This window comes from Oculina patagonica, chromosome 5 (assembly GCF_052425735.1).
Source record: "Oculina patagonica isolate OP01 chromosome 5, crgOcupat, whole genome shotgun sequence".
In the NCBI taxonomy this organism is placed as follows: Eukaryota; Metazoa; Cnidaria; class Anthozoa; order Scleractinia; family Oculinidae; genus Oculina; species Oculina patagonica.
In genome coordinates this window covers 5,393,570-5,418,214 of record NC_135762.1, presented here as the reverse complement: position 1 = coordinate 5,418,214, position 24,645 = coordinate 5,393,570, and the positions used below count along the sequence as shown (strand labels likewise).

The window sequence follows — 24,645 nt, the reverse complement described above, 5'->3', positions numbered from 1 at the left end:
CGGTTTCCATTTAACACTTAATGATCCTGTTTTTGTTCTCAAGGATCTAAATCTCATTTTCTGGTTATGGTACAACAGTTTTGTTAAATGGATACACTACAAAGTTCATCTCGTCCTTCTTTCTCATAGAAAACAGGTGAATTGGTTAACTGGAATGGCCAACATTAAAAGGGTTTTACGAACAAAACACTGCAAAAGACATGCACTCGTTGTGTTCAAGGGCATTTTACTCTGTCCAAAACTACATCAAATAACAACGCCAATCTAGTGGCTTACTTTATTGTATAGCATTAGCTATAAGCGAGTTTCTCCCACACCTACTGAATGTTCAACACCTTAATACATGGTATGCTCTCTTCCGACTACGAGACTCGCTTAGACCATTCCTATCCTCTGTTATCCTATATAACACAATTCTTCCCACTGTGCAAGTAAATCTGAGATTGACTCGTTTAATCTCGTTGCGCAAGAAAATTTACACCCGGACAAAAACCAATCAGAGAAACTGCACGGATCCCTGGTCTGTCGAGTTACGTCGTCAGTAGGAAATTTTCCGAGTCGAACCTCTGACTTTTTTCGTGTGGGGAAATAATTACAGTTACTGGTCTGGGACCATTCTTGGTTACCTCATACACTGCTTTTAGCCGACAACCTTTTGTAAACTATATTGTGTACCTTTTAACCTTTCTAATGTTCTACAGTGGTCTTGAGATGGGACACAAGAATTTGAGCCTAGCCACTCCCCTTGTTTCGGCTTCGGTTCTTTTCCAGCCTGCCTCAGAAAGGGGCATCTGTTGGCTCCACCATGACCTCGCTCACACTGACGTGAGAAGGCTGAGTCAAGGCATAAATAACAGCGTTGGCAATGTCACGCGGTTCAAGTATTTTGACATCGGCACTCACTTCATATTTCTGTCGAGCCTGGAAGAAAAAAGAAAACAATTTAATACTACAGTCGAAGCTCTCTTAACGGACACTCTCGTAAGCGGACAGCTCTACTTACGGCCACCTTGTTTGAAACCCCGTTTTAACTCCCATACAAACTCTGTATTTTTACATTCTCGTAACCGGACATTCCCGTAAGCGGCCGCGGACACTTGCAGAGATTACGATTTAGACTTTTTCTTTGTTTTTAAACTTCCGTAAGCGGACACCCCAAAGAAAATCCTACTAACAACCTCTGTATCTTGTCTTTATCAAACAACTTTACATCGCCGTTCGTGACAATGATTTTACAGTAATTACGGGGCCTCATTTCAGTGCTTGTTTTGTCGTCATCCACGTCCGTCCAATTATTGTTAGCTGGGCAAGCTCCCGTAAGCGGCCATCTATCCCCTACACCTCTAGTGGGCGCTTACGAGAACCATTCTCGTAAGCGGCCAGCTCCAGTTACGGACACTTTTTTCGCGTCCCGAGGGTGTCCGCTTACGAGAGCTTCGACTGTAGTTTATTGACCATGACCATAGCATTTATTTTCAAATTTTTCTGATGAAATCTGGTCAGAGCTCTCTACTTTAGGATATCTCCCTGAGTCCCTTGTCCCATAAAGGGATCAATACCTCTTCTGGGCTGGCACTCGGTTATGGTCCTGACCACAAACAAATACGCACATAAATCTCCTGTAATTGAACGCTTCATAAGTGGACACTTGGTCACAGCAAGTTAAAGGGCCAGTATCACGAGAAGTCTTCTGAGTTTTTGCGTAAACTATAATTGAATTATGAGGGTGCACTCATGATCAACAACATAACCTTTGAACAACAAAAGAAAGGCATAAATTCATTCTCCAAGTTCAATTGAGTATCGTAAAACCAAAACCAAAGTAATTGCACTGGCCAATCACAAAGGACACAGACAATCCAGCGAACCAATCAAAACTCGAAGCAAATACATGTAGCCGGCACGAAGCGCGAGAAAACGTGCGCGAGCGAGTCATGATTGGTTTTGGTTTTAGTTCTGATTGGCTGAGAAAGTGGCGCGAGATTTTTGAGCCAATCACTAAGCGTAGTAATGCAGAACCAAAGCAAACGCAATTACCTTTCGACACTCAAGTGAAAACCGCTCTATGTACATAATCAATGGTTTTTAAGTGATTTTCTTACAACCAACACTGTCAAACTTGAAAACGCCATCCCAACTTTTCCAAGTTTTGGCCACTACTGTCTTATCCGTGCCTAGTCAATTTTTACCACTTTGAACAATTTTCATGACTAGTGCAGTACGTTTTAGCAAGGTGAGCCATTATTAGTGGATTTCCAATTAAAGCCAGCACCTTCACTGCATTTTCAAGTTGCACTAAACCATGGTGACACTGTCCCTTAAAAACAAAGTGTAGTCAAAAAATGAGCCAACCTCTTCATCAGTGTTTCCTATCGCAAATTCTGTGGCAACATCACCTGTAAGCAAGAGACAAAAAGTTGTCAAGCTTTTGTACATCCACAGACCAAGAAATCCTCTTTTGTTCATACCTGGTTGAATGGATGTAACTTTCACTCCGCTGCCGACAATCTCTAATCTCAGTCCCTGAGTTAATCCCTCAATGAAATACTTAGTGGCAGAGTACACAGTCAATCCAGGGCAAACCTGAGGAAAATGTCACTGTGGGTATATTTCTTATAACAAATAGGACTGAATTTCTTGGCAGAAAGGTGGTGACAAGTTCGGCATGTGTGCAGTGTGGTAGTAACACAAGTGAGAACCAACTGTTGAAACACAACAAAAAAACAAGTGTAAAAGCACAATTATGTTACTGGCTTTGGAACTGAAGACTTTTGGATGTTTACAGCCACGAAGAGAGAAGCCACTACTTTACTCTAATCTAGTAACAACAATTTATCACCCAGTACTATAGGCCCGCATTGCATGCAAAGAGTAACAGTTGCACAGTTCTCTGCACCAATTGCATTCTCTGCACGCACTGCATGCCCCGCCCCCACTAACTGCCCCTGGGTCTTCGAGGATGTGATCGCCGGTACCATGGCCATGTAATGTTTGCAAAGATGTACAACAGCATAGCCCTCTGCACTAATTGCATTCTTCTCTCTGCATGCAATGCATGCCACTAATACCAAGCAATAATACTCAGTACCATAGGCATGCAATGCATGCAAAGATGTACAACAGCATAGCCCTCTACACTAATTGAATTATCTGCACGCATTGCACACCAGAAATGCCAGCGAACTACCTGATGCAAAAGCAATAAAATATTAACAGCCAATAAAATATCCTGCTGCATGCATTCACCCTAAAGCTGCATCCACTGTGTACCTACAATGCATAGCAATGGGAAAATTTTAGGTTGCAGAGGTATGGCATGCAGCCCACTGTATTTAGCATGGTTTGTGTTACTGTTTTTACAGTCATTTTGTTTACCTTTCTGCCAAGATTTGACGAGATGTTGACAATGTGTCCTTTCTTTCTCTCCAGCATTCCTGGTAGCACTGCACCAATGCAGTTCAACACACCCTGTTGGTCATGATAAATAGAGCAGTTTTCACTTGAGTGTCGAAAGTAATTTGCGTTTGCTTTGGTTTTGCGTTCACTACGCTTAGTGATTGGTTTAAAAATTTCGCGCCACTTTCTCGGCCAATCAGGAGTAAAACCAAAACCAATTGTGACTCGCTCGCGCACGTTTTCCCGCGCTTCGTGCCAACTACATATAATTGCTTCGAGTTTTGATTGGTTCACTCGATTGTCTGTGTCCTTTGTGATTGGCTAGAGTAATTACTTTGGTTTTGGTTTTATGACACTCAATTGAAAACTGCTCTACAACCAATGATTTAGTTCAATAGTTGTGCAAAGGCCAATTAAATTTAGTTTAAACCCCTCTGTCTCTATGTTTTTATACCGTGATAAAAATCATTGCCACATCAATTTGCTTATTGAAGCGTAAAAAGAAGCTGAGCAGCAAGCAAGGGTTCTATCCGCCATATGAGAGAGTGACATGACAATGCTTATTGAGCTTTATCAGAGAATAAATTGTAGAAATGGAAAATTAAATTCCGTTTTGCAATTGCTATGGGATAAAAATGTACAGGGGCAAGGTCAAGCAGAGTTCCTAGCCCTGGGGGAGAGGGGCACTCCCACATATAAGCTGTATAGGTATGTGCCGCTGTGAAGGGTATGGTTTTTAAGGAGTTTCGTCTTGGATATGGTATAAAAATCAGGGAGTTTTGGTCTAGAATAGGGTATCATTTGCCAAGAAACTGATCAGTCTGAATGAAGAATTAAGTCCATTATAGGGGTGGAATAGCAACTCGGCAGAGATAGTCAGGCTTCCCTAGATGTGAATAAAATCATGTGACAAAATTAATATGTTGTTGACAGCTGGTTTTCCATTAAAAACACTGATAGCGATGCAGTCCTAAAAAGAAGCAAGTCTGGGATAGGGTAGGGATTTTTGGTATTTATATTTATTTATTTACATATTTACTTATATTATTAGGGGTGCTTAGTAGAGGATTAATAGTAGTATACAGGGCTCCATTGAAAAGCACAGATGTGAAATAGACCCCCTGTTTAAATATTATTATTATCAGTCTAGTATAGGGTTGCGATACCATCTGAAGATGGTCTGGTATAGGGTAAGGGTTTCGATTCAGAGTCCAAGCGGCACACCCCCCACCCAAAAATGTACAGGGTGCCCACCCCCTGGGTTCCTGACTTGTTTGATAGTATTAACTCAAGATCTTAAATTTTGAGACCTTTACCTTGCAGTTGACATCAACTGTCTTTTCCCACTCATCAAGATGGCAGTTCTTCATTGTTGTGTAGTATCCCACTCCAGCATTATTTACTATAATGTCCACTGGACCCAGAGTATCATTTGTGTGAGACACAAGATCAAGGACCTGGAGAATGTTCATAAAAAGTAAACTAAGAAAAGCTTAAATTGTTTTGAAAGTTTCCTTTTTTGTTGTTTATTTCAAACACCAAGAAGAGAGGTAAAAACAAGATTAGCAGCGGAGTATTTTTTGATAAACTTTGATGTGTTTCGAAAATGGGATGAAATGTTTGATGTATCTGTACTAAAACTAAATCTAATGAGTAAACCGAGAGTCAACCGAGTATAAGCCAATATCATTATGTCAAATGATACTTGGTTGATAGTGACTGTCGATAGTCGGCTGATGGATGCCTAAGGTAGATATCATCCTTTTTTATTTCCTTCCTTCCTCTCTCCTCTTACCCTTCCTTCATTAGTTCAGTTCTTTGTTTGATCTCATTTATTCATTTGCCCCATCTTACCTTACATACCGAAACTCTTTAATGACCTGAACATCAATATTACCTGTTGTCTATTGACCACATCCATTTCCATGGCAACTGCCACATCACCTGACTTTGTAATCTCATCCCTAATTTTATCCAACCTGGCAAATGCAGTCAAACATTGTTAAGAGAACTTGCTAAACCGGAACTGCAGAGCTCCTTGCTTTGAAGTGCATGTATTAAAGTTGAAGGAAATAATTATGTTAGTTAATAATGTGTTAGACTCTGTCTCTAAGTTGCAACTCCACTACATAGCACCCCTAACTTATTGCCTGGTCTTTCCTCCCTGACCATATTACCCAAATGAGAGATAAACTGGTAAACAGATAAGTAAATATGTAAATAAATAAACAAATAAATAAACAAATAAACAATTAAATAAAAAGGAATTTACAGTGGCACATTCACAGTGTGGCTATTTGTCCACTGTTTCCAGATCAGATTGAAATGTAGTTCTAAGTGTACCTGTCCAAGTCACTTCAGGATAGTTTCTAGCTTGATGGGTCACTGGCCCAAATACAGACATTACTTTGGTAGCCATCATTTTAGGTGCTGTAATATATACCTGATTGAAGAAACGTTGACCCATGAAAATCTCAACCATGAACGATAAGACCGAATGGGATTATGGGTAGACAACATTGTTAAGCTTAGTAATATGCCATTTATTTGTAAGCAAGGCAATTTTTTTTTGAGAGCTTAAAGAGCGTGATTTACGCAACCTGTCGTATGATAATGTTCATTCTGTCACAGATGACGATTACTTTTTCGAATTCCCAGTAAACAATTGGGTCGCATCCTTTATCGTTTAGGCTTTTCACGGGTCAACGTTTCTTCAATCAGGTATAGTCTCAAAATTAAATTTGACCCATATAGAAACACTTTAATGGTTTCTGTTAGCTAGTACCTTTCTTTCCGTCTGGCAGCTAATACAACCTTTGCGCCGTTTTCAGCAAGGGCCCTGGCTATAGCTTCACCAATTCCACTTGATGCTCCTGTAACTATGGCAACCTTACCTCCCAGGGATCTGAGACCTAGAAAAATAATAATAATAATAAGAATGGGATAACTGAATGACAGAGCAAGAAGTTTCTGAGAATGATTTAGTGATAGACCTTTAAGTAGAAGACGGTGAGATTGCCATATGATATGATAATACCCCCACCCACCTCACACCAGTTTGATGTGATAATCCTAATAATAGCAAAACCATAGCAACAAACCAATGAGGATTGCCAGATCATTTTGTCAACCTGGATCAATAATAATTGTGAGATTTTGTGGAAAATGGCAAACATATCCTCATGGCAAGAAGACATTGAGACATAAATGGAATAAGAACTAACAGTAGAATATATTTACTCTCACTCTGTTTCAATCTCTTCCTTAGCTGCAACCACAGGCCTACCATCCTATGTCTGTGAGGTCACAGCTTGTCAATAAGCTTATATTTATTGGCCTATTTAAATTTCTTTGCTTGTTGTTTCCTAAAATTCTCTTGGGGTTGTAAAATTTGACTTTTCTGGAGGGTGGGGGACTTAAAAACGAGAGGGGCATATAGAGCTTTCAAGGCAGAATTACGGTGAACCCTTTCTGCCGGCCCTTCGCCGCGCCTTCAATTCTGACAGCACGCCACGTCACGCAAGCTAGTGTACATTAGATTCTAGGCTTTCTTTTCTTACAAGCCGTGTCTACTGCCCTTATGCTGCTGTTACCAAGATCTTTGAGTGATTCATACGCTGCAAAATTCCTAGGACTTTTACCTGTGTTCATCGTGATTTTGTCACCTTCTGCGGCTGAATTTGACACTTCCATAATAACTCAACTCTACTCAACTCTCCTAAAGTGGTGTAAACAAATATTCACGATAGTAAGCGCCTTGTAATTGGTTGGCAGCCAATTCCAATTGACCAATCGTAGAACTGGTTGTATATACCTAAGAAGTTCGGGCCCAGTTTTCCCTCGGCAAAAAACAAAATGTCGGGGTTTTTCTTGTCAGATAGCAAAGGTTCTTCCTCAAAACCAAGGAAAAGACAAGCTAAATCGCCTCAGGTAAGTCACTTATCGTATCTTGTATGAATGTTCAAAAAATAGTTTGCATTTGTCTCATATTTTAGAAAATTTGATGCTTTGAAGAACTGCTAGCGGCTTCGCTCATGGAAGTTGTTTTCTCACGTGGTTTTAATATAAGCTTAATACAAACGTGTATTTCGCAGATTTCAGGATCGAAAAATAAGAAACAAAAGGGCAAACAGTCTTTTAAGAAGACTGATTACATAGATGAAGATGAACTGGGAAGCGATTCAGATATTCCAAGGTAAACATCCCAATCACTGGCTTTCTCACTATACACAATTGCAGCGGTGACTGTGATAACTTTACTCACATGCGTTTTGGAACGCATATTACGTGCAGCTACAGAATGCAGGGCCACTTTTGAAGACAGTGTATCTGGTTTGGCTCGGCAGTGGATGTAAAGAATGAGGAATTATTGTAATGTGCTCTATGTTTTCGGTGTGTATATTTTGTGGCTCGTTTGGCTCAGCAGTGGATGAAAGAACGAGAAATTATTGTATTGTGCGTTATTGCATTGTGGGCTAAGTCTTCGGTGTGTAGATTTAGTGGCTCGTTTGGCTCGGCAGTGGAAGTCTCCGGTGTGTAGATTTAGTGGCTCATTTGGCTTGGGGGGGCTTTGGCTCGGCAGTGGAAGTATTCAGTGTAAAGATTAAGTGGCTTGTTTGGCTTGGCAGTGACTACCGAGCCAAATGAGCCACCAGATTTATCCGTATTCAAAAGTTGCCCTGTATTCTGTAGTTATGCCCAAGTGCTGAGTTTGGCGTGTGGTTCAAGACGAATGTGTGGATTTATTAATGAGTTTGGCGTGTGGTTCAAGACGAATGTGTGGATTTATTAATGAATAGTTTAATAATTTAATAATATAAAAATATGGGAAACATGGTGGCCTGATGGTATGTGTGCTGGACTCTGGATCAAACGTTCTGGGTGCAAGACCCAGTGGGTCAATGTGTTGTGTTCTTGGGCAAGACACTTTACTCTCATAGTGCCTCTTTCCCCCCAGGTGTATAAATGGTACTGGTGAATTTAATGCTGGGGGTAACCATGCAATGGACTAGCAACCTGGCATCCAGGAAGGAGTATAAATAATCCTGGTAACTCTATGCTAGGGAAACCGGGATAAGCTGTGGTGGTATGGGCCACTTGGCTTGGCACAGATATTTTTTTATATATTTATGTAATAAGTTGACATATTTTTCCTTTCAGTGATAAGGAGGAAGACATCATTGAGGAAGGAGAGGACAAAGATGACGAGACAGCTCAAGAGAAGCGACTTCGTCTTGCAAAGCAATACCTGGCACAATTAGAGAGTGAAGGTAATTATTCTGACTTGTATTAGGTATCAGAATATATAATTGCCTGGAATATTCTGTTTCAAATATTAATTACTTCTCAACAATGGTGTGCAGTTGCACACATCATGTAGAACACACTTTAATAAGTTTGGTTGTGAAATTCAGTACATGTCCAAAAGCATGCTGCTGCAGAGCATATTGAGAGCACAGAGCAAACTGGTCATATTCTAGAAAGCCTGGTTTTCAGGAGATTACATGTAAGTGTTACTAACTGTGGATTTCTGGACTACCGTATGTTAGCAGCTTCAACTTCTGCAGTAATCAACTCAACTTCTTCCCGGTTTTTGCTCATGAATCAAACATGGCAACTTTGTACGTACGTTGAGCCAGTAGGGTGTGATCTTCAGCAGACTTATTCAATTATAATCAATGATCAATCAGTTGTTGCAATCTGATTATTTCTGATGATCAATTATGAAATCTTAACCTCCCAACACTAGTAGCAAGCTAGAAAAATGTTTGATGATGGTGTCAAAAGTCTATTTCAGTAATGGAATTTGTTATGCCTATTTCCAGAACAAAAGAAGAAGGAGTCAGATGACATAGATCATGATGCTATAGCTCACAGACTTAAACAGGATGTTGTAAGTTTTGGGTCAAGTTAATAATACACTTCTGCTGTGAATGATTAAGGATTTCTATTATTATTATTACTATTTACTAAATGTAAATAAGTAATGAAATATTGCTGTGTTTAGATTGACTACCATTGACTCATAAGTGTTCAAAAGTGTTCTTGGAGTGCATAGAAAATTGTATTAAAAACAAAGTTAACATTTCGGGGGAAACCCACACTTAGTCCACACTAAGCTCAATCGTTCTTTAGATTCACACTGATGAAGGGGTTTCCCTGAAATGTTTGTTTTAATGATACAACTTTCTATGCACTTCAAGAACAATATTGAACACTTATTGTAACTTTACTACACAGCAAAAACTTTTTTTGTACCACTGACTCATGTCAACACCACTTACAATCAAATGCAGTAAGTACAATAATTAACCCAGTAAAATTTCTTCTTGTAATTAACCCATCACACAGGTCATAAGAAATAACCAAATGAGCAATGTTGAGAGGTTGCCTTTTGATAGTTGAAGCAATTTTCCAAGTAATACTGTAAAATATATGGAGATCATTAACAAGAGTTTTTATTTTGACCATTGTGCTTAAATTAATATACATTGAGACCTGTGTCAGCAGTAGTTACAACCAGTGCACTTACACTGGTCTACTCAGAATACTCCCTGATACCAGATTATTAAACTCAGATTCACTTGTGTGGTTGTTAATGGCAGTGAGTATGTATACTACAAACAGCTTGTACACTATGAACGAACGTGATTTCATTGCTTGCCTTATGGACATAAAGTTACGTAGGTGATATATTTATAAGAGATTGAAGTTTGTATAAAAGAAAATCTTGGCGAGGAGACGATTTGTTTTGTAGTAAGTACCGTAGTACAATGAAATACAATGTTTATAAGTCTTATCTTTTTAATCGCTTTCTGTGTCGGGTTTACTTCTGTGTTTACTGCTCAGTTTTACAGTAAAATTTCTGTTTTGGGAAACTGTCGGTAACCTGTCGGTGGGCTGTCGGTGGCCTGTCGGTAGTCTGTTGGTAACCTGTCGGCCGACAGTTGACCGACAGTCGGTTAGCGGGAGCTGTTCTTCACAATTACCAGAGTACCTATAGAGGGGGTCATTATTTGCTCCAAACACCAAATGCATCTAGAGCTTCTTGGCAGCAAGTTTAACTGTGGTTAAAATACAAGGGGTGTGATATACCTGCAAGGTTGCATTTGTTTTTTCAGCTTTGTACTGTGACAGTTGCATCCCTTACATGTGTACTTACTGACTTGTATTTCTGTGCCTTATTGCAGCTTGAACAGACAGGCAGATTACAAAAAAGAATAGCTTCTCAGGTATGGTCATATCACTTATAGTTGGAACGTCTAACATTTGCATTGTTTGCTTTAAACTGTAAAAAGGAGTGGAGATTTTCTTGAACATTTTTTTGAACTGTTACCGAATGTAGAAAGCAAATTCATTACTTAAAGAATTCTTTGTCACAAAAACGACAAACACAGTCCATTTCCTTTTTCACTTCCTAAATTATGGCTTCTGGTTACAGAAGAATCACAATTTCTTGAACCTTTGGTTACCTGAAACTCCTGTTTTCTCCAACCAATATTTTAGTTTCCTTGGATAGTACTTCTCTGTAATATTGTACCCCCCCCCCCCCATTTTTTTGAAGCAATTTTCATTTCTTCCGGAGGTTAAAAAAAAATCAGGTTTCTACTGTATTTACCAAGAACTGGTGTTCAAATAGGTGCTGTAAGAGTGTTTGTCTGCGTGAAGGTAGTGAATTGAAAATGACTGTTGCCAAAAAAAATCAATTACAAACAAAATTGGTCCTTTTATGAACTACCCACACCTATCAAGCTGTTATTGCTGGTTGTCTTGTGGTACATGTATGTTTGTAGGTTTTTAAAAAAAGAAGCCAAAATTTAATGATGGCATATGTAAAGGAATGTATTCATTTGATGTACTTTGTGATTCTCAATTGTACAGTGCTTCACATTTTACCATTGCCACTTGATAAAGCTTTTGTTTTTTTGACAACTTTTTGACATCACTTTCTAATGGATTTCATTTGAACTGGCCATTAAAAGTGCAAGAACTGTGATAGGCAGTGTTGTCAAGTTCCACGTTCGCTCTACGACAATTGTCAACTCCGCCTCACTCACTTCTCTCCTTTTATTGGTCAGTTAAAACAGAAACCATCAGAAAAAATGTCAAAAAACATGGCAAAAAGTTGTCACAAATTCGAGTCAAAAACTTAATCAACTGACAACGGTATGGCACGTAGCACTATAAAATTATAAAGCAAGAAACTGCATAATGTTTCATGTACATCTTGGTTTGTGATATTTATCTATCTGTATAATTATTATTGTTCTCAACAGTTCACGCAGCCCTCTCTGGCTGCCATCAGAGTTCTGAAAGGACATCAGCTCTCAGTCACCTGTCTCTGTGTTTCACATGATAACAAATTTATCTTCTCTGCTTCCAAAGACTGCTCCATCATCAAATGTAAATACAGTACAACCATATATTTATATTGTGCTTTGGTGGTTTAAATAGAAGGCTTTGATATTTGAATATTAGGGTTGTACACTATTGTATAGTTCCTGATTATTGTTTTAAAAGTATCAGTTTACACTTACACTTCAACTTGTTACTTATTGTTTAAAATTTAGTTCTAAGTTTAGTTGTCTAAATAAGTAAGTAAAACCTTTATTTAAGTGTCTACTGAAATAAACAGTGTTGTAAAGGCTTATTTTTTTAAAAAAAAAAAAAATTGCCCTCAAATGATTATTTTTAAATGATTATTTTTATTCCTTCTTATGTATTTGTTAACAGGGAATATAGAAACAGGCGAGAAGGAGGGGAAGATCTTGGGCTGTCACAAGGCGAGTGAAGGAAGCAAAGGCCACAAGGGACATATTCTGTGTCTTGCTGTTACTTCTGATGGAAAGTTTTTGGTAAGAAGAAATCAGAATGATACGGGCAAACTCTGTATTGTCTGTTTGGCTGTTTGAAAACCCTGTTTAAATCTTGTCATTTTCTCATCCTAGGCTAGTGGAGGCCGAGACAAAGTAATTCACATCTGGAATGCTGCTTCACTTAGTCACCTTCACACATTCAAAGGCCACAAGGACGCAGTATCGGTGAGCTCAGCAGACAGTGTTCTTGGACTTTATTTGTTTAAATTTAAAGTTTCTAATCTGAAGTTGTTTTTTCCTATCAGGGTGTGGCTTTTAGACGAGGAACTCACCAGCTTTTCAGTTGTTCTCATGATCGTACAGCGAAAATTTGGAATTTGGATGAGATGGCTTATGTAGAAACTCTGTAAGTCCTTTTTGACCATTTTTTCACCCTTACTTTTGGGAAATATAGCAGATATCTTTGTTTTTCTGCAATTTTAATTCATGGCCATTTTCTCTATAGTCATTGGACAAAGTTTGTCAATTAACATAATAATAGTTCAGTGATACCAGTGAGGCCTTATTTTATATACTGCACTAACGAATATTTTCTCATTCCCTGATGATGCCATAGATTGGCAAAAGCTTAAAATTAAAATATCAAAAAAAACAGCAGCTTGAGGTGTCACTCGAATCGCTGAGCTATAAGCAAGATGCTACTAAAGGACAACTTCAAACATTACCATTAAATAATGATTAAAATTTATAATCTTTTTTCTGTTTTCTAACAAGGTGAATTTTTCTTTACTAGATTTGGACATGAGGACAGCTTAACGGCCATTGACAGCTTGTCACGTGACAGAGCTGTGAGTGCAGGAGGAAGAGACCGAAGTCTTCGTGTGTGGAAAGTAGTTGAGGAATCACAACTGGTTTTCAATGCACCTGGGAATATGTAAGTGACTAAGGAAGCTAACCCACTGAAGTGCAATGGGTTAGCTCTACCTCTTCCCTCCCCAACCACAGGCCAAAATGTTGCTGTCTTCAACAAAGTCTTAAAGGGACATGGTCAGCGTTCTTACCGCGCTGACCTGGACACTAGTTTTCACGTTTTGAAAAAAGACCACTGTGAACTTTTTTCAAAACAAACCTTCAGAAATCTGCTTCAATCTTCCCAGTGTTTCACTAAATGGGAAAATTTAGAAGGAAAAAAAAACACTGAGAAGATTGAAGCAGATTTCTGAAGGTTCTCTACGCGTATTTTGATTTCGGGTTAAGGTGGACTTTTTTCAAAACGTGAACGCTGACCATGTCCCTTTAAATTCAGTTCATGTCAGCTTGGATATTTATCTGTTTTCAGAGGATCGTTGGATTGTGTACAGTTAATAAATGAAGAACATATGATCTCTGGTGCAGATAATGGGTGAGTAAATTATTAGTTTTTTATATTGTTCAAAAGGCTTTATCTGATATCAGTGTCAACTAATGTACCCGGGGGGGGGGGGGTACTCCCTATAATGGCCTATACGGGGAGGCTCCGCCCGAAAGGGTTACCTTTTTCAGGCTTCAGGTATATAAAAGGGTAGGGATTTCACGAGTTTAAGTATATGAAAGGGTATGGAAATCTGTCATTTGGCTATTTAAAAGGGCCTTTAATTAAAATATTTCGAACAGAAGCAATTTATGGCTGTATTATTTTAATTTATTAAGCGCTACATAAAAATGACAAGAAAACGTCCTATTTTAAGTCCAGCCCATACTCTTAGGTATATGAAAGGGGTACCTTTTTTCAGTTAAAGGTATACGAAAGGGGTACAATTTCTGTCAAAAATGGTATATAAAAGGGTAAGGAGTTTGAACTTGGGGCGGAGCCTCCCCGTATAAAACTTTTTTGGGTACCCCCCCCCCCCGGGCTAATGTAACGAGGAATTTTGCAGCGTGAAAATAGTTGTGCTTGCATTTGAATGGATGTTTACAAACCTTTTAAGATCTATGTGTAATGTCCAGTAGTGGTAATCTGTCAAATATTTGAATTCAAACCTTTCGACCTTCATTATAGAAAACACGAAAATTCAAAATTCTTTGAACATGCTGTCACTTACTATACCGTAAAATCCCGGTTATAAGCCCCTCAGCTTGTAAACCCCCTGGTTATAGGCCCATCTACCTGGAAACAAAAACATACATTGGGCTATACATGCAAGCCCCCTGGATATAAGCCCCCTCTGCTGGATGACAGCAGCCTCGTCCCCAGGCCATACTGCGCTATGCGAGTGAGCGGAGGAGGACAGTACTGAACTGGGCCAAATGTTGCTTTTTTATGACTTTTTAACTTAAAAACGTATTTCGATCAACACTACTGTGGCTTGTTTCAAAAAGTTTTTTTCATTTCCATTATAAGCCCCCCCAGATAAAAGCCCCTCTTTTTATAAGCCCGCCCAAAACCTCTTACAAAGTTGTATAACCTGGATTTTACGGTATGTCCATTCTGATAGACTTTGGTAAGGAGCATTTGTATTAATAACTAAGTATTTTGATGAAAAGTTTGGCGTTCATTTGACCAACAGCTCCCTCTCTTTGTGGAGTGTAACAAAAAAGAAGCCTCTGTGCACGATACCAAATGCTCATTGCAAACCAGATAACAGCTCTGATGAGAGTATTCCAGACGAGAGTTGGATAACTTCGATTGCAACATTACGGAGTACAGATCTTTTGGCCACAGGTAACATCTTTGCATGTTTGTACGTTTTAAGACACTAAGGGAGCAACTGCAGCAATAGAGCTAATGTCATGAAACAATTTTGCCAGCAGGTTCTTGTGATTCTTGCATCAAACTCTGGGCGTGTGGAGATGGTTTCCGAAGTCTAAAGCAGCTCTTCGCAATACCAATGGTGAGACTTGAACAATTATTATACCTTATTATTCAACAAATGCACGCGCTGCCCATATATGGTCAAAATGTTAACGTTATCTGTCATCCGTACATAACAGAAATCCTGCGATATACGTAGGCTGCGAAGATTCGTCCGTAATCTTGTAAAGCGCTGCATAATTACAGTTTTTCTATCTGCAAAATGTGTTTTGTTGATAATTTGTTGAATAATAAAACAATTATCCTGCTCAATCTTGCGGAATATCACGCGATATTCCGCGTGATTTTGCAGGATAAATGTTAAAATGTTAAATTTTGTCGATTAAACGTCCCCAGCATTTATTTCAAACTTGGCCTGGTGGAGCCTGCGTTTATTTTTCCTGCAAGAGTTTTCATTCATTATTAATTTATTCATAATAATTTATTGATATTGTAAGGGGAAATTTGGCCACTTTTGCCAGTTGGCAATTTAAACCCATACAGTTGACATACTGTTGTTTCTTCTTGTCAGGTTGGGTTTGTCAATGCGTTGGCCTTTTCCAATGATGGGAATTTCCTGATAGCAGGTGTTGGACAAGAACATAGACTGGGAAGATGGTGGAGACTCAAAAAAGCAAAGAACTCTGTTTGTGTTATACCATTACAAAGAACTTCGAGAATGGAAGTCATGCTGAAATCTCAAAAAAACAAAAAATATTGTCCTGGTCAACAGTTGAAACCCAGAATGGTATTTATTGCAGAATGACGAGCAGTTGTGTAATATTCTGACTTGTGATATCAGAGGCCTAGGATTTGTATCAATTAAAATCATTTAATTGGATGTCGTTTTTTATTGTTAAAATTTTAAATTTAAAGTTGATTTTTACATTTAAAAATATAATTTGTTTCCCACCTTTAAAATGATCATAATCCTTGATAATTTCTAAAGATGCTTCCATTGGCAGGGATTCTTCGAGAACAAGAAATAGAATTGAATACTAGGCACATTTGGACTTCGACATCTCAACCAAAAGCAAGTGCCTTAGTCTGGTGTTTATCCACTGCCTGATGACAGCTTTCACGTCTCCATCAAACTACTGATTTTTTTTGCGTCCCATATTATTAGATTATCCTATTGAAGTGGGCCAGTGACGACATTAAATCTTGGTGAAACTGAATTTTAGTCTGTTCCATGCTCACAAAAACATTTTATGAGGCAAGGGATGACTGATAAAGAGAAAGTAAGCATGTCTTCAGTAGTGTTTTCTCTTTACCCACTCATGTTTTTGCATTTTTTCTCACAATCTACGAACCTGGAACAAACTAATTGATTGCAAAAAAATTCACTTGATAAGTCGGTGTAATTTCATTTACACAACAGTTCTGTTGCACTGTTGTCCATGTAATGCTGCATCGGTCCTGTCATGGAGGTATTCGCTCAAATGGCTCAGTATCATTAAAACAAGCATCAAACACACTGTCTACGACTTTTTCTGCGTCCTCCTTGCTAATGTCTCTGACACATAACATGGATTTTACTGCTCTTGCTTTGACGCACTCCTACAAGTAGACATTGAAAGAAACCAGTTATAATTGTAGAGAAAGGCGACACCAAATGTCCTTTAGGGATTTTTTTTACCAAACACAAAGCTAGATTATGCTGTCATGAAACATTAGGAGTAGTTGAGTGTTTTTACTTAAGTGTTCAGACTCAATGGGATTATTTTATGACAGTAATAATACAGTAACATACAACGAGCGCCAAAAGTGTTGAGACACTTGGCGATTTCTGAGTACCTAAAACAAATGTTAGCCTGCACCCCTTCAATATTACCCCCTCCCCCTGAAACAATGTTGGATTTGCTATCTGCAGGACTTGCTTTGTTTCTGTACAACATTGAAAAGGGGGAGGGAGGGGGGGGGGTGATTGTTCCCATTCTACACCTGATTTGAAGTGGAATACATTGAAATATTAATTAGCACTCAATTCAAACAACTGTCTCAACTACTTTTGACTGGTGTACTATGGAATATGCTACTTGTCACTTGTATTTTCTTCGCCTAAAGGCTCACGAGTGTGTATACCAAGAAAATACAAGTGACTTGTGGGATACCATAGAATTCCGGTTATAAGCCCCCCGGTTATAGGCCCATCTACCTGGAAACAAAAAAATAATCTGATTATAAGCATCCCCCCGCCCCCCCCCCCCCCGGATATAAGCCCCCCTCTGCCGGATGACAGTACTGAACAAGGCTAAATGTTGCTTTATTATGCGTTTTCAACTTAAAAATGTATTTCGATCAACACTCCCGTGGCTCTTTTGGAAACGTTTTTTTCATTCCGCTTATAAGCCCTCCCGGATATAAGCCTCTCCGCTTATAAGCCCACCCAAAACCCCTTACGAAGTTGTATAAGCCCAGGGCTTATAACCGGAATTCTACGGTATTCCATAGCATACCACTCGAAAGCGTTGCAAAACTGGCATATACCTGCTGATGAGCTCTCCATTTTAATTTAAAGCGTCCTATTGCTTCCTTAGAAAACCAACAATCCCCACTCAGGTTTGCTGCACGAATCTATTGGTAGAACAACAATAATTACTGAAAGTGTCAAATAATGCATTGTTTTGCAAAAAAAATTAAACAAGCATAAACTTTTTTCGGAAGTCAAATACAGATATTACTTCACTGTTACTTGTTAAATATTAGTTAACAACAATGATTTGGGGAGGGTGGACAAAATTTTCCCCATCCCATACAAGTCTATTCTGTTTCCTGGACTCCCCCCCTGGGGGACCCCTTTATGAAAGGGGCAGGGATGCTCATCAGAAATTTTGAAAAGAAGAACTAAAGGAGACCAATCTGGGTGTGGCTCAAGCTTTTCTTGACCCCTAAAAGATACCAAAAAACTTTTAAAGAATAGAATTGATATCTGTATATTTCTTTGTGTGCAACCCTAATCGAGACCATTATGGCTAAAAATTTTGGCCTTTTGCCTGGAACACCGTAAGCAAGACCAAAAATCCAAATTAACATCTCTAAGCAGGACGAAGAGCGTCCCCACCCCTCTTATATGTGGGTATCCTGGGATTTTTCCCCCCTGCTTCATGTAGCCTTCTCGCAAACACCTAGGCTCCCTGCCTTGTCACAAACCCTGCTTTCCACCCAGGGATGTCGCAAAGGGCCCGCTGTCGGCTAATTTAACTGGCTGAAATAGAACTTAAATCCGGCTGAAATTTCCTGTGTAAACAAATCTGGACTTAGGTTAACTTTTAGAGCTGCCAAGGCTAGAAAAGCCAGCTGGGCTTGTTGATGCGCCGCCTCAGTGTTCCCTTAGCTACATCCCTACTTACCCTTTCCGCTTCCACCTTTCTGAGCCTTCCTGCCTTCTTTTGCCCCGGGTTTTCCCCTCCCTTTGGGTCGGCAGCACCTTTTGCAAGGTCATATAAAATTAATGTCATGCAAACAGCAGCAACAATGCCCCTAGCCCCCAGAACAATAGCAACTGCTACACCAGAGGACAATTAGAATTTCAAGCTTACAAGAGCTGCTACACTAAGGAAGTCTCTTAAAGGGACTGTGTCACAGCTGAGTTAAGTTTATTTGATTAGGTTTTGCCAAATATTTGCTATGAATCTTAATAATTGCAAGGAAATTACTTCTTTGGATCTAAATGACAAAACTATAGCTTCACTGCAAACAAATGTGTCTCCCTGGTGTTATAACTTAAAGTTACAAGCAAACAAGATTGACTTTGAAAACTGTTCAGCCCAACTGTTCAGCCCAACAATCTTCATCGTTTTTGGCCATCTGTACCTATTTTTGTACTTGGTGTGTTATTGAAATGTTACTTTACTGTTTTAAGAGGTTATTTTTTTTATTTCAACAAATTTGATGGTCATTTCCCATGCCTAAATTTTAAATCCGCGACAGTCCCTTAATGAAAGGCTCATTGCTTACAGCATGCAGTGGAAAAATAAGAAAACTTGAAACAAATACCTCAGTGCAAGCTAAATGCCTCACGTTGTCAGGATCGTATTTTATTCTGCAGTTATCATATGCATGGATGAGCTCATGAGTCAAAACATTATCCATTGTATTTTGGGTGTAGATTGCATTCTCACATAAAAACATCTGTAAAAAGAAAAACAATAATTAAACCTTAAAATGGCTGTCAGAGGTTCTAAATTAAAGACTTTCCAGTTTTTTCGACTTTTTTTGCTTGTTTACAAGCAAAAAGAAGGAGATTAGCGTTTACCTGGGCTAAAATCTGAACCGGAAGGGATTGCATTCTTGTTAACTCTCAAGGGACTGTTTTAATTTCTCAAGGGAATACTTTCCGCTGTGGGTGATCACAGTGCGTGACTTGTAAAGTGTCACTCTATAGTTGTGCTTCAGCACTTCCGTTCTTGTAGAAAAAACGTGACTTGTCAAATTGACAAACATTATATAAGAATCAAAAACGTGAGTAGCCCAAATCTTACGTCACATGCATAACCAATGAATGCAAGGGGTTCAGCGCTCGAAGGCAGCGAAGTTTAAAACGATTAAGAACGCAATTTTTACTAGTACAAGTCTTTAGGCGCTAATATTAATTTAACCTAAAATCACATAGCGAAAACAAAGACCGCTTGGTCATGTCCAAGCTATTTAAAACTACCACTACGTCAGACCCATGTCACGCGATCTCTCGCTTGTAGCTATAAATAATCATTCACCTATTTTCAGTTTGAATACTCTGCGCTCTGTTTGTGTGAAATATTTATTGTTGTGTTACTCAAGCGTTTGGCTCGGAGCGAGTGCAAGTCGTACAATTTACCCGGAACGTGTTAAATATTGCAAAACAACGACTTATTTTCTGGATATCCCAATTTTTGTTTTGAGTTTACGGTATTTTGAGAATCGAAACGTTATCGAAACGTAAGTTGCAAGTTCAGCAAGAATGTGTCAAAGCACGGGATACACGTCATCGGGCCAGGGGAATTACCAAAAGCTTGGAAGACGCTAAACGGAGAAACACAATGGGATAGCCTTTATAGTCTACTCTTTATTTTGGCGTGATTTGGCTTTCTTTTAAATGAACTGGTTTGGGTTATTTTATTGAACATTCGGAACAAAATAAATATTTGCATGCATAAGCAGGCATTTTTCCGGCTAGGCATGTGGTTTTAAAAAGCAAAAGATGACGTGTAAAGGAAATTCATGTCACGTTCACTCCGTGACTAATGCAAACACGACTTGTGTGTTTCTCAAGTGACTGGTTTTCTAAAGATTTTACTGTGCGGCGCCGTGCCTTTAATTTAGCCAAAGCACTGAAAGAGGTACGTCAGGAGGTCAAACATTACCCGCACGAACACACTAAAACGTTGCTTATAGTTAACCAAAGGGAACTCATTTCGTGACAATTGATTATTTCTGCTGAGTTGCACAATTTAGAATTGCAACATCATCTAGCAAAGCGCACTATTACTAAAAATAGATTTCACCACAGTGAGTCGTGAGTCGGACAACAATTTTAGTTTTGGCAAAGGCTTTGTATGGAGGGGACGCATTCTTGACAAGAAAAAAAGGGCGAGAAAGGCACAATTTGGGGCCGAGATTCTCGAAAGGCTCGAAAAATGATAGATTTCAAACATTTTTGCTTTAGTAAGTGAAAAACAGATTGAAGGTATCCAAAAAATGGCCCAAAATTGAATTTATTAGTCGAAGATCCGGTAATGACACCTTGATTTCCACTGCAAAATTATTCAGGCTGCCGAGAAATTTAAGCGGCGGATAGCAAATTACTATTGAATTATATAATTGCGAAGTATAGCACTTGTATGTTTGCTTCATTTAGGCACCGGAAAGATCGTCGGTTGCAAGAAGTTCAGAATTCTTCCCGAATTTGACGGCACTGATCGCCGGCCATCCGATCTGTTTCGACACATGATAGATAGAGGGCGAAAAAATATTATGCTATTCAAACGCCTTTCTAATGGAATTGACGGCGGGTTTAATTTAAATAAAGCTATTATTTATCCCCATTACTATTACAGACTGCAGCTACAGCTGCCGAGATCGAACAGTGTATATTTAATAGTATTTGCCGCGACAATTGTGTAATGAAATTGACCTCTTTAAATATTCGGGTCAGGCAAGGGGACCGATCGGAAGAGCGTTTCTTTGTGTAATTTTGTGGTGGCATAAATCTGAGGTTAGCTCTGTTGTGTTGCAAAATGTGCCACTAAGAACAGTGTAAACGTTTTGCATTTCTCATAAAAATAAATGTTTTCTTTCAGCAAATCCCGGCAGCAAATCGGGCCTTTATAATCCATTCAATAACTGAGAGTAAAACATTTTACACATTTATTGAATAATCGCTCTGTTTGACAAACCTTTTGTTTCAAACCACGGTTTGAGCTTTCTACGTTGCACAGGTAAGGCTTTCAGAAGTCCGAGCCAATCTAGCCATGGCTTTGTGTGAAACAATCGCTAAATGTGCCTCCAAAGTGCCCGCCAACCATACATTGCTCTTACAGAGCGGTTTGTTTGTCCGAATTTTGACTCACACCGGGAGTCAAATTCTGTGACGTCATTAGTGCGCTTCGCTAATTGCAACATCATTAAATGTGTTAAGTGATATTTATAAGTGTTTTTGTAGCTTTCAAATAACAAAATGTTTTGTGAAACATTTGAGAAGAAAAATAAGCGATAGGAAAATAGAACGATGTTTCGATGACGCCATGTCATCATTATCAAGTTTAAATTATAATACGGAGTTCAGGCTTATATAGTGATCTAGGATGTGATAATATATTAGCATATTAAGATTTTAAATAAACAGTTTAGCACGCACAGAATCTGATTGCGTGTTAAGTTTCGGCTTTATGTTTCTAATAAAGAGTATTTCGTAAATTAAACAATCCAACTTCGTGCGGCATTTCTTTAAAACAGAAAACTGGTTTTGTACATTGTAGACTTGCAGCTGGTGGTCTTCTCTTAAGTGTCGGTTTTGTAGCCTGTTGTGAAATTACTTCCGGTGGAAGCAGTAAACGTTAAACGTTTCTTCCGTTCAGAAGTTAATGCATCGCCATTAGAAAAATAAACAGCAACTGTTTTGCTGGAAATGTAGTCGTTAGAAATGAGATGTGTAGCCGTAAGGTAAAGAATAACGAGGAGAAGCGGCTTTTGGTAATATCCAAACGAAAATTTACTTCTCAATGTGGGGTTAAGATTGCGTGACGAGACAAAAGGTAACTCTATCGTGCGTAACCTAACTTGCGATCAGGCGTTATTTTTCTGCATTAAGCCGAGTAGAAATCTTTCTAACTGGAAAGGAAACAACTATTTCGATTAAACATGTTAAAGGCAAACGTCAAAGTTTACCTTTTTTAACCAAGCCAAAGTATATGAGTCGCAAAGCACCCAGCCGTCGCGACTGACAAGTACAGCATTTACTCCGCGAAAATAAAAAAATGCTTGAACTGAAAGACGTTTGAATTCTTCCATGATATGTTCGAACAACAATGCCCAGGATAAACCTTCTACTCATACTAACTTCATGCAAAAAAAGTCGATATCTCGAAGAGATCTTTGATTAATTATATGTACTTAACTGTTGGACTCAATTCTTGTTCACTGCTTAATGCACAAAACTTAACCTCTAAATGTGGGTAAGGGGGACCATATGCTTGCACTAAAGTAAAGTGGTTGTAAAGACAATATAGCCTCATTGACAATAGAATGGCTGTGAGGGTTGATTTCACCTTGGGGGGGGGGGGACCCATATGAAAGGGATGGGGATGCTCATTGCAAGTTTTGAAAAGAACCCCTAACAGAGACCAATTTGGGCATGGCTCAAACTTTTTTGGACCTCTAAAAGGATACTTAAATACTTAAAATATAATTTATATTTATTTTATATTTCTTAGTGTGCACCCCCTATTTTGTGGTATTTTGCTCGGAACACCCTAAGTGAGACCAAAATCATTGCCCCTGGGGGCCCCCCCCGGGAGGGCACTCAAAAAAGTTTTATACGGGGAGGCTCCGCCCCAAGCTCTTACCCCTTATCCCCCCTTTTATATACCACTGACTTTCACAGAAATTGTACCCCTTTTGTATACCTTTTACTGAAAAAAGGTACCCCTTTCATATACCTAAAAGACTTGGCATAGACTTAGAACAGGACGTTTTCTTGTCATTTTCATGTTGCGCTTTATAAATTAAAATAATACAGCCATAAAGTGCGTCTGTTCGAAATATTTTAATTCAAGGCCCTTAAAAAACCTAAATGATGGATTTACATACCCTTTCATATACCTAGACTTGTGAAATCCCTAGCCTTTATATACCTGAAGCCTGAAAAAGGTACCCCTTTCGGGCAGAGCCTCCCCGTATAGGCCACTATATGGAGTACCCCCCCCCCCGGGCAATATCCCAATTTTATACCCCTAAGTGAGATGATGAGCATGGCCGCCCCTTTCATATTGAAGTCCCCCCTTGGGGGATTTCACTGTGGCGGTGCAATAAAAACATATTATACAACTGTAGCTTGTTTACCTCCTTAGCATCATGATCAAACCCTCCAACCAGCTTTGGATCACAGGGTTCACATACTAGGTGCTTTTCTGGATCCACAGCACTGAAGTAAACCACAAAGAAGTTATTGTTAAACTATTTCTACTTTTGCTTCCCTTACTTTTTTTTAAGAAGGAAGGGGGGGCGGGGGGGGGGGGTGGTGTTGAGGAGGTGGGTGTTTCATATGGTTATCACAAGGGATGCCAACACCATGGGTGAGTATCGAAAATTATGGAACCACAAGATAAAGCTCCTAAGATACCCACCTCTGTCCCTGAATATTTTAGACTATTTCCTTCATAATTAATCTAAAGAAGCTTTGAGGATAATGATTAATCCAATCAAGGGCTCAAATATTGAAGGTCGATAAGAACACAAGAACTTTTTTTAGAAAATCAGATAATTTCTACAAGAGCCTGGCTTTTGCTATCTCTTTGTTTTCCTTGAGTGATTTTCCCCACCCCATGTCTCGAATTTCACATGACCTCATGTCAGATGGGCGGTGTTCGAACACTTGTACACGTGCTTTTATAAAACAATAATCCGTCGAGATTTGATAATAAACATTAATTTTGATTCATATATTAAAGTTTATATCAATCGCTCGGTTCTTTTAGGTACTCACCATCCTAGTTTACTCATAGCATCCAACATGAATCTCACATACGAAGCTAAAAAAGAGATAGACAAGCGTTCAGAATGTTAAATGTCATTTTTTGATTGTCCGAGAAACCTCGCGTGATTGCATCACGCCACCTCGAATTGTAAATAGCCCTTTCATAAGGTCAAGGGTCCCCCTTTCGACTACTTACAAGAACGACAGGCTTTTGCAAGTCTTTCTTTACATTTTCGGTGCAATCTCGCGTTCGATTCTGCAGAAGGCTTTCTCTTGTAATCTTCACCGTGTTCCATATCCATAAATTCCGCCATGTTGAATTGGCATGCGGTGTATTTTGCAGGCTCACTCGGCTGACGAGTCAATTTCAAAATGGCGGACGTACAAAGCAATTTGAGGGATTGTTTTGGACTACTTTGTGTGGTTTC

General features: G+C 39.0%; 3 protein-coding genes across 4 annotated transcripts; 1 reads left to right on the top strand and 2 right to left on the bottom strand.

Moving 5' to 3' along the window:
- Positions 1-206: 206 nt before the first annotated feature.
- On the bottom strand, positions 207-7,115 carry LOC144653901 (putative oxidoreductase SAS2370). The gene is made up of 8 exons (XM_078514041.1): positions 7,038-7,115; positions 6,182-6,308; positions 5,294-5,375; positions 4,713-4,853; positions 3,376-3,468; positions 2,469-2,583; positions 2,353-2,396; positions 207-921 (listed from the first exon to the last, which is right to left on the bottom strand). The coding sequence occupies exons 1-8, from the start codon at positions 7,087-7,089 to the stop codon at positions 778-780; spliced, it is 798 nt and encodes a 265-aa protein (XP_078370167.1). The 5' UTR covers positions 7,090-7,115; the 3' UTR covers positions 207-777.
- Positions 6,844-15,883, top strand: LOC144653864 (U3 small nucleolar RNA-interacting protein 2-like). 2 transcript variants are annotated; one of them, XM_078513982.1, is made up of 14 exons: positions 6,844-7,326; positions 7,491-7,591; positions 8,557-8,666; positions 9,222-9,289; positions 10,587-10,628; positions 11,673-11,799; positions 12,130-12,251; positions 12,345-12,437; positions 12,518-12,618; positions 13,006-13,146; positions 13,552-13,614; positions 14,759-14,913; positions 15,003-15,082; positions 15,575-15,883. In XM_078513982.1, the coding sequence occupies exons 1-14, from the start codon at positions 7,252-7,254 to the stop codon at positions 15,806-15,808; spliced, it is 1,512 nt and encodes a 503-aa protein (XP_078370108.1). In that variant the 5' UTR covers positions 6,844-7,251; the 3' UTR covers positions 15,809-15,883. The 2 variants fall into 2 exon arrangements, with proteins under 2 accessions (XP_078370108.1, XP_078370107.1); XM_078513981.1 differs by having other exon boundaries at positions 15,000-15,082.
- Positions 15,884-15,944: 61 nt separating this feature from the next.
- Positions 15,945-24,541, bottom strand: LOC144653913 (mitochondrial inner membrane protease ATP23 homolog). Its single transcript, XM_078514057.1, has 6 exons — positions 24,414-24,541; positions 24,227-24,272; positions 23,584-23,665; positions 19,042-19,176; positions 17,533-17,619; positions 15,945-16,602 (listed from the first exon to the last, which is right to left on the bottom strand). The coding sequence occupies exons 1-6, from the start codon at positions 24,529-24,531 to the stop codon at positions 16,465-16,467; spliced, it is 606 nt and encodes a 201-aa protein (XP_078370183.1). The 5' UTR covers positions 24,532-24,541; the 3' UTR covers positions 15,945-16,464.
- Between the last annotated feature and the right edge of the window lie 104 nt (positions 24,542-24,645).

Coding starts and splice junctions, on each gene's coding strand:
- LOC144653901 (XM_078514041.1), bottom strand. CDS start 7,089: ATGGAAGTGTCAAATTCAGCCGCAGAAGGTGACAAAATCACGATGAAC. Junction 6,309..7,037: donor CAAAATCACGATGAACACAG/GTAAAAGTCCTA, acceptor TTATTTTTCTAG/GTCTCAGATCCCTGGGAGGT. Junction 2,397..2,468: donor AGTTACATCCATTCAACCAG/GTATGAACAAAA, acceptor TCTTGCTTACAG/GTGATGTTGCCACAGAATTT.
- LOC144653864 (XM_078513981.1), top strand. CDS start 7,252: ATGTCGGGGTTTTTCTTGTCAGATAGCAAAGGTTCTTCCTCAAAACCA. Junction 14,914..14,999: donor TACAGATCTTTTGGCCACAG/GTAACATCTTTG, acceptor CAATTTTGCCAG/CAGGTTCTTGTGATTCTTGC. Junction 15,083..15,574: donor AGCTCTTCGCAATACCAATG/GTGAGACTTGAA, acceptor TCTTCTTGTCAG/GTTGGGTTTGTCAATGCGTT.
- LOC144653913 (XM_078514057.1), bottom strand. CDS start 24,531: ATGGCGGAATTTATGGATATGGAACACGGTGAAGATTACAAGAGAAAG. Junction 23,666..24,226: donor GCTATGAGTAAACTAGGATG/GTGAGTACCTAA, acceptor GGTTTACTTCAG/TGCTGTGGATCCAGAAAAGC. Junction 19,177..23,583: donor TTGATCATGATGCTAAGGAG/GTAAACAAGCTA, acceptor TTCTTTTTACAG/ATGTTTTTATGTGAGAATGC.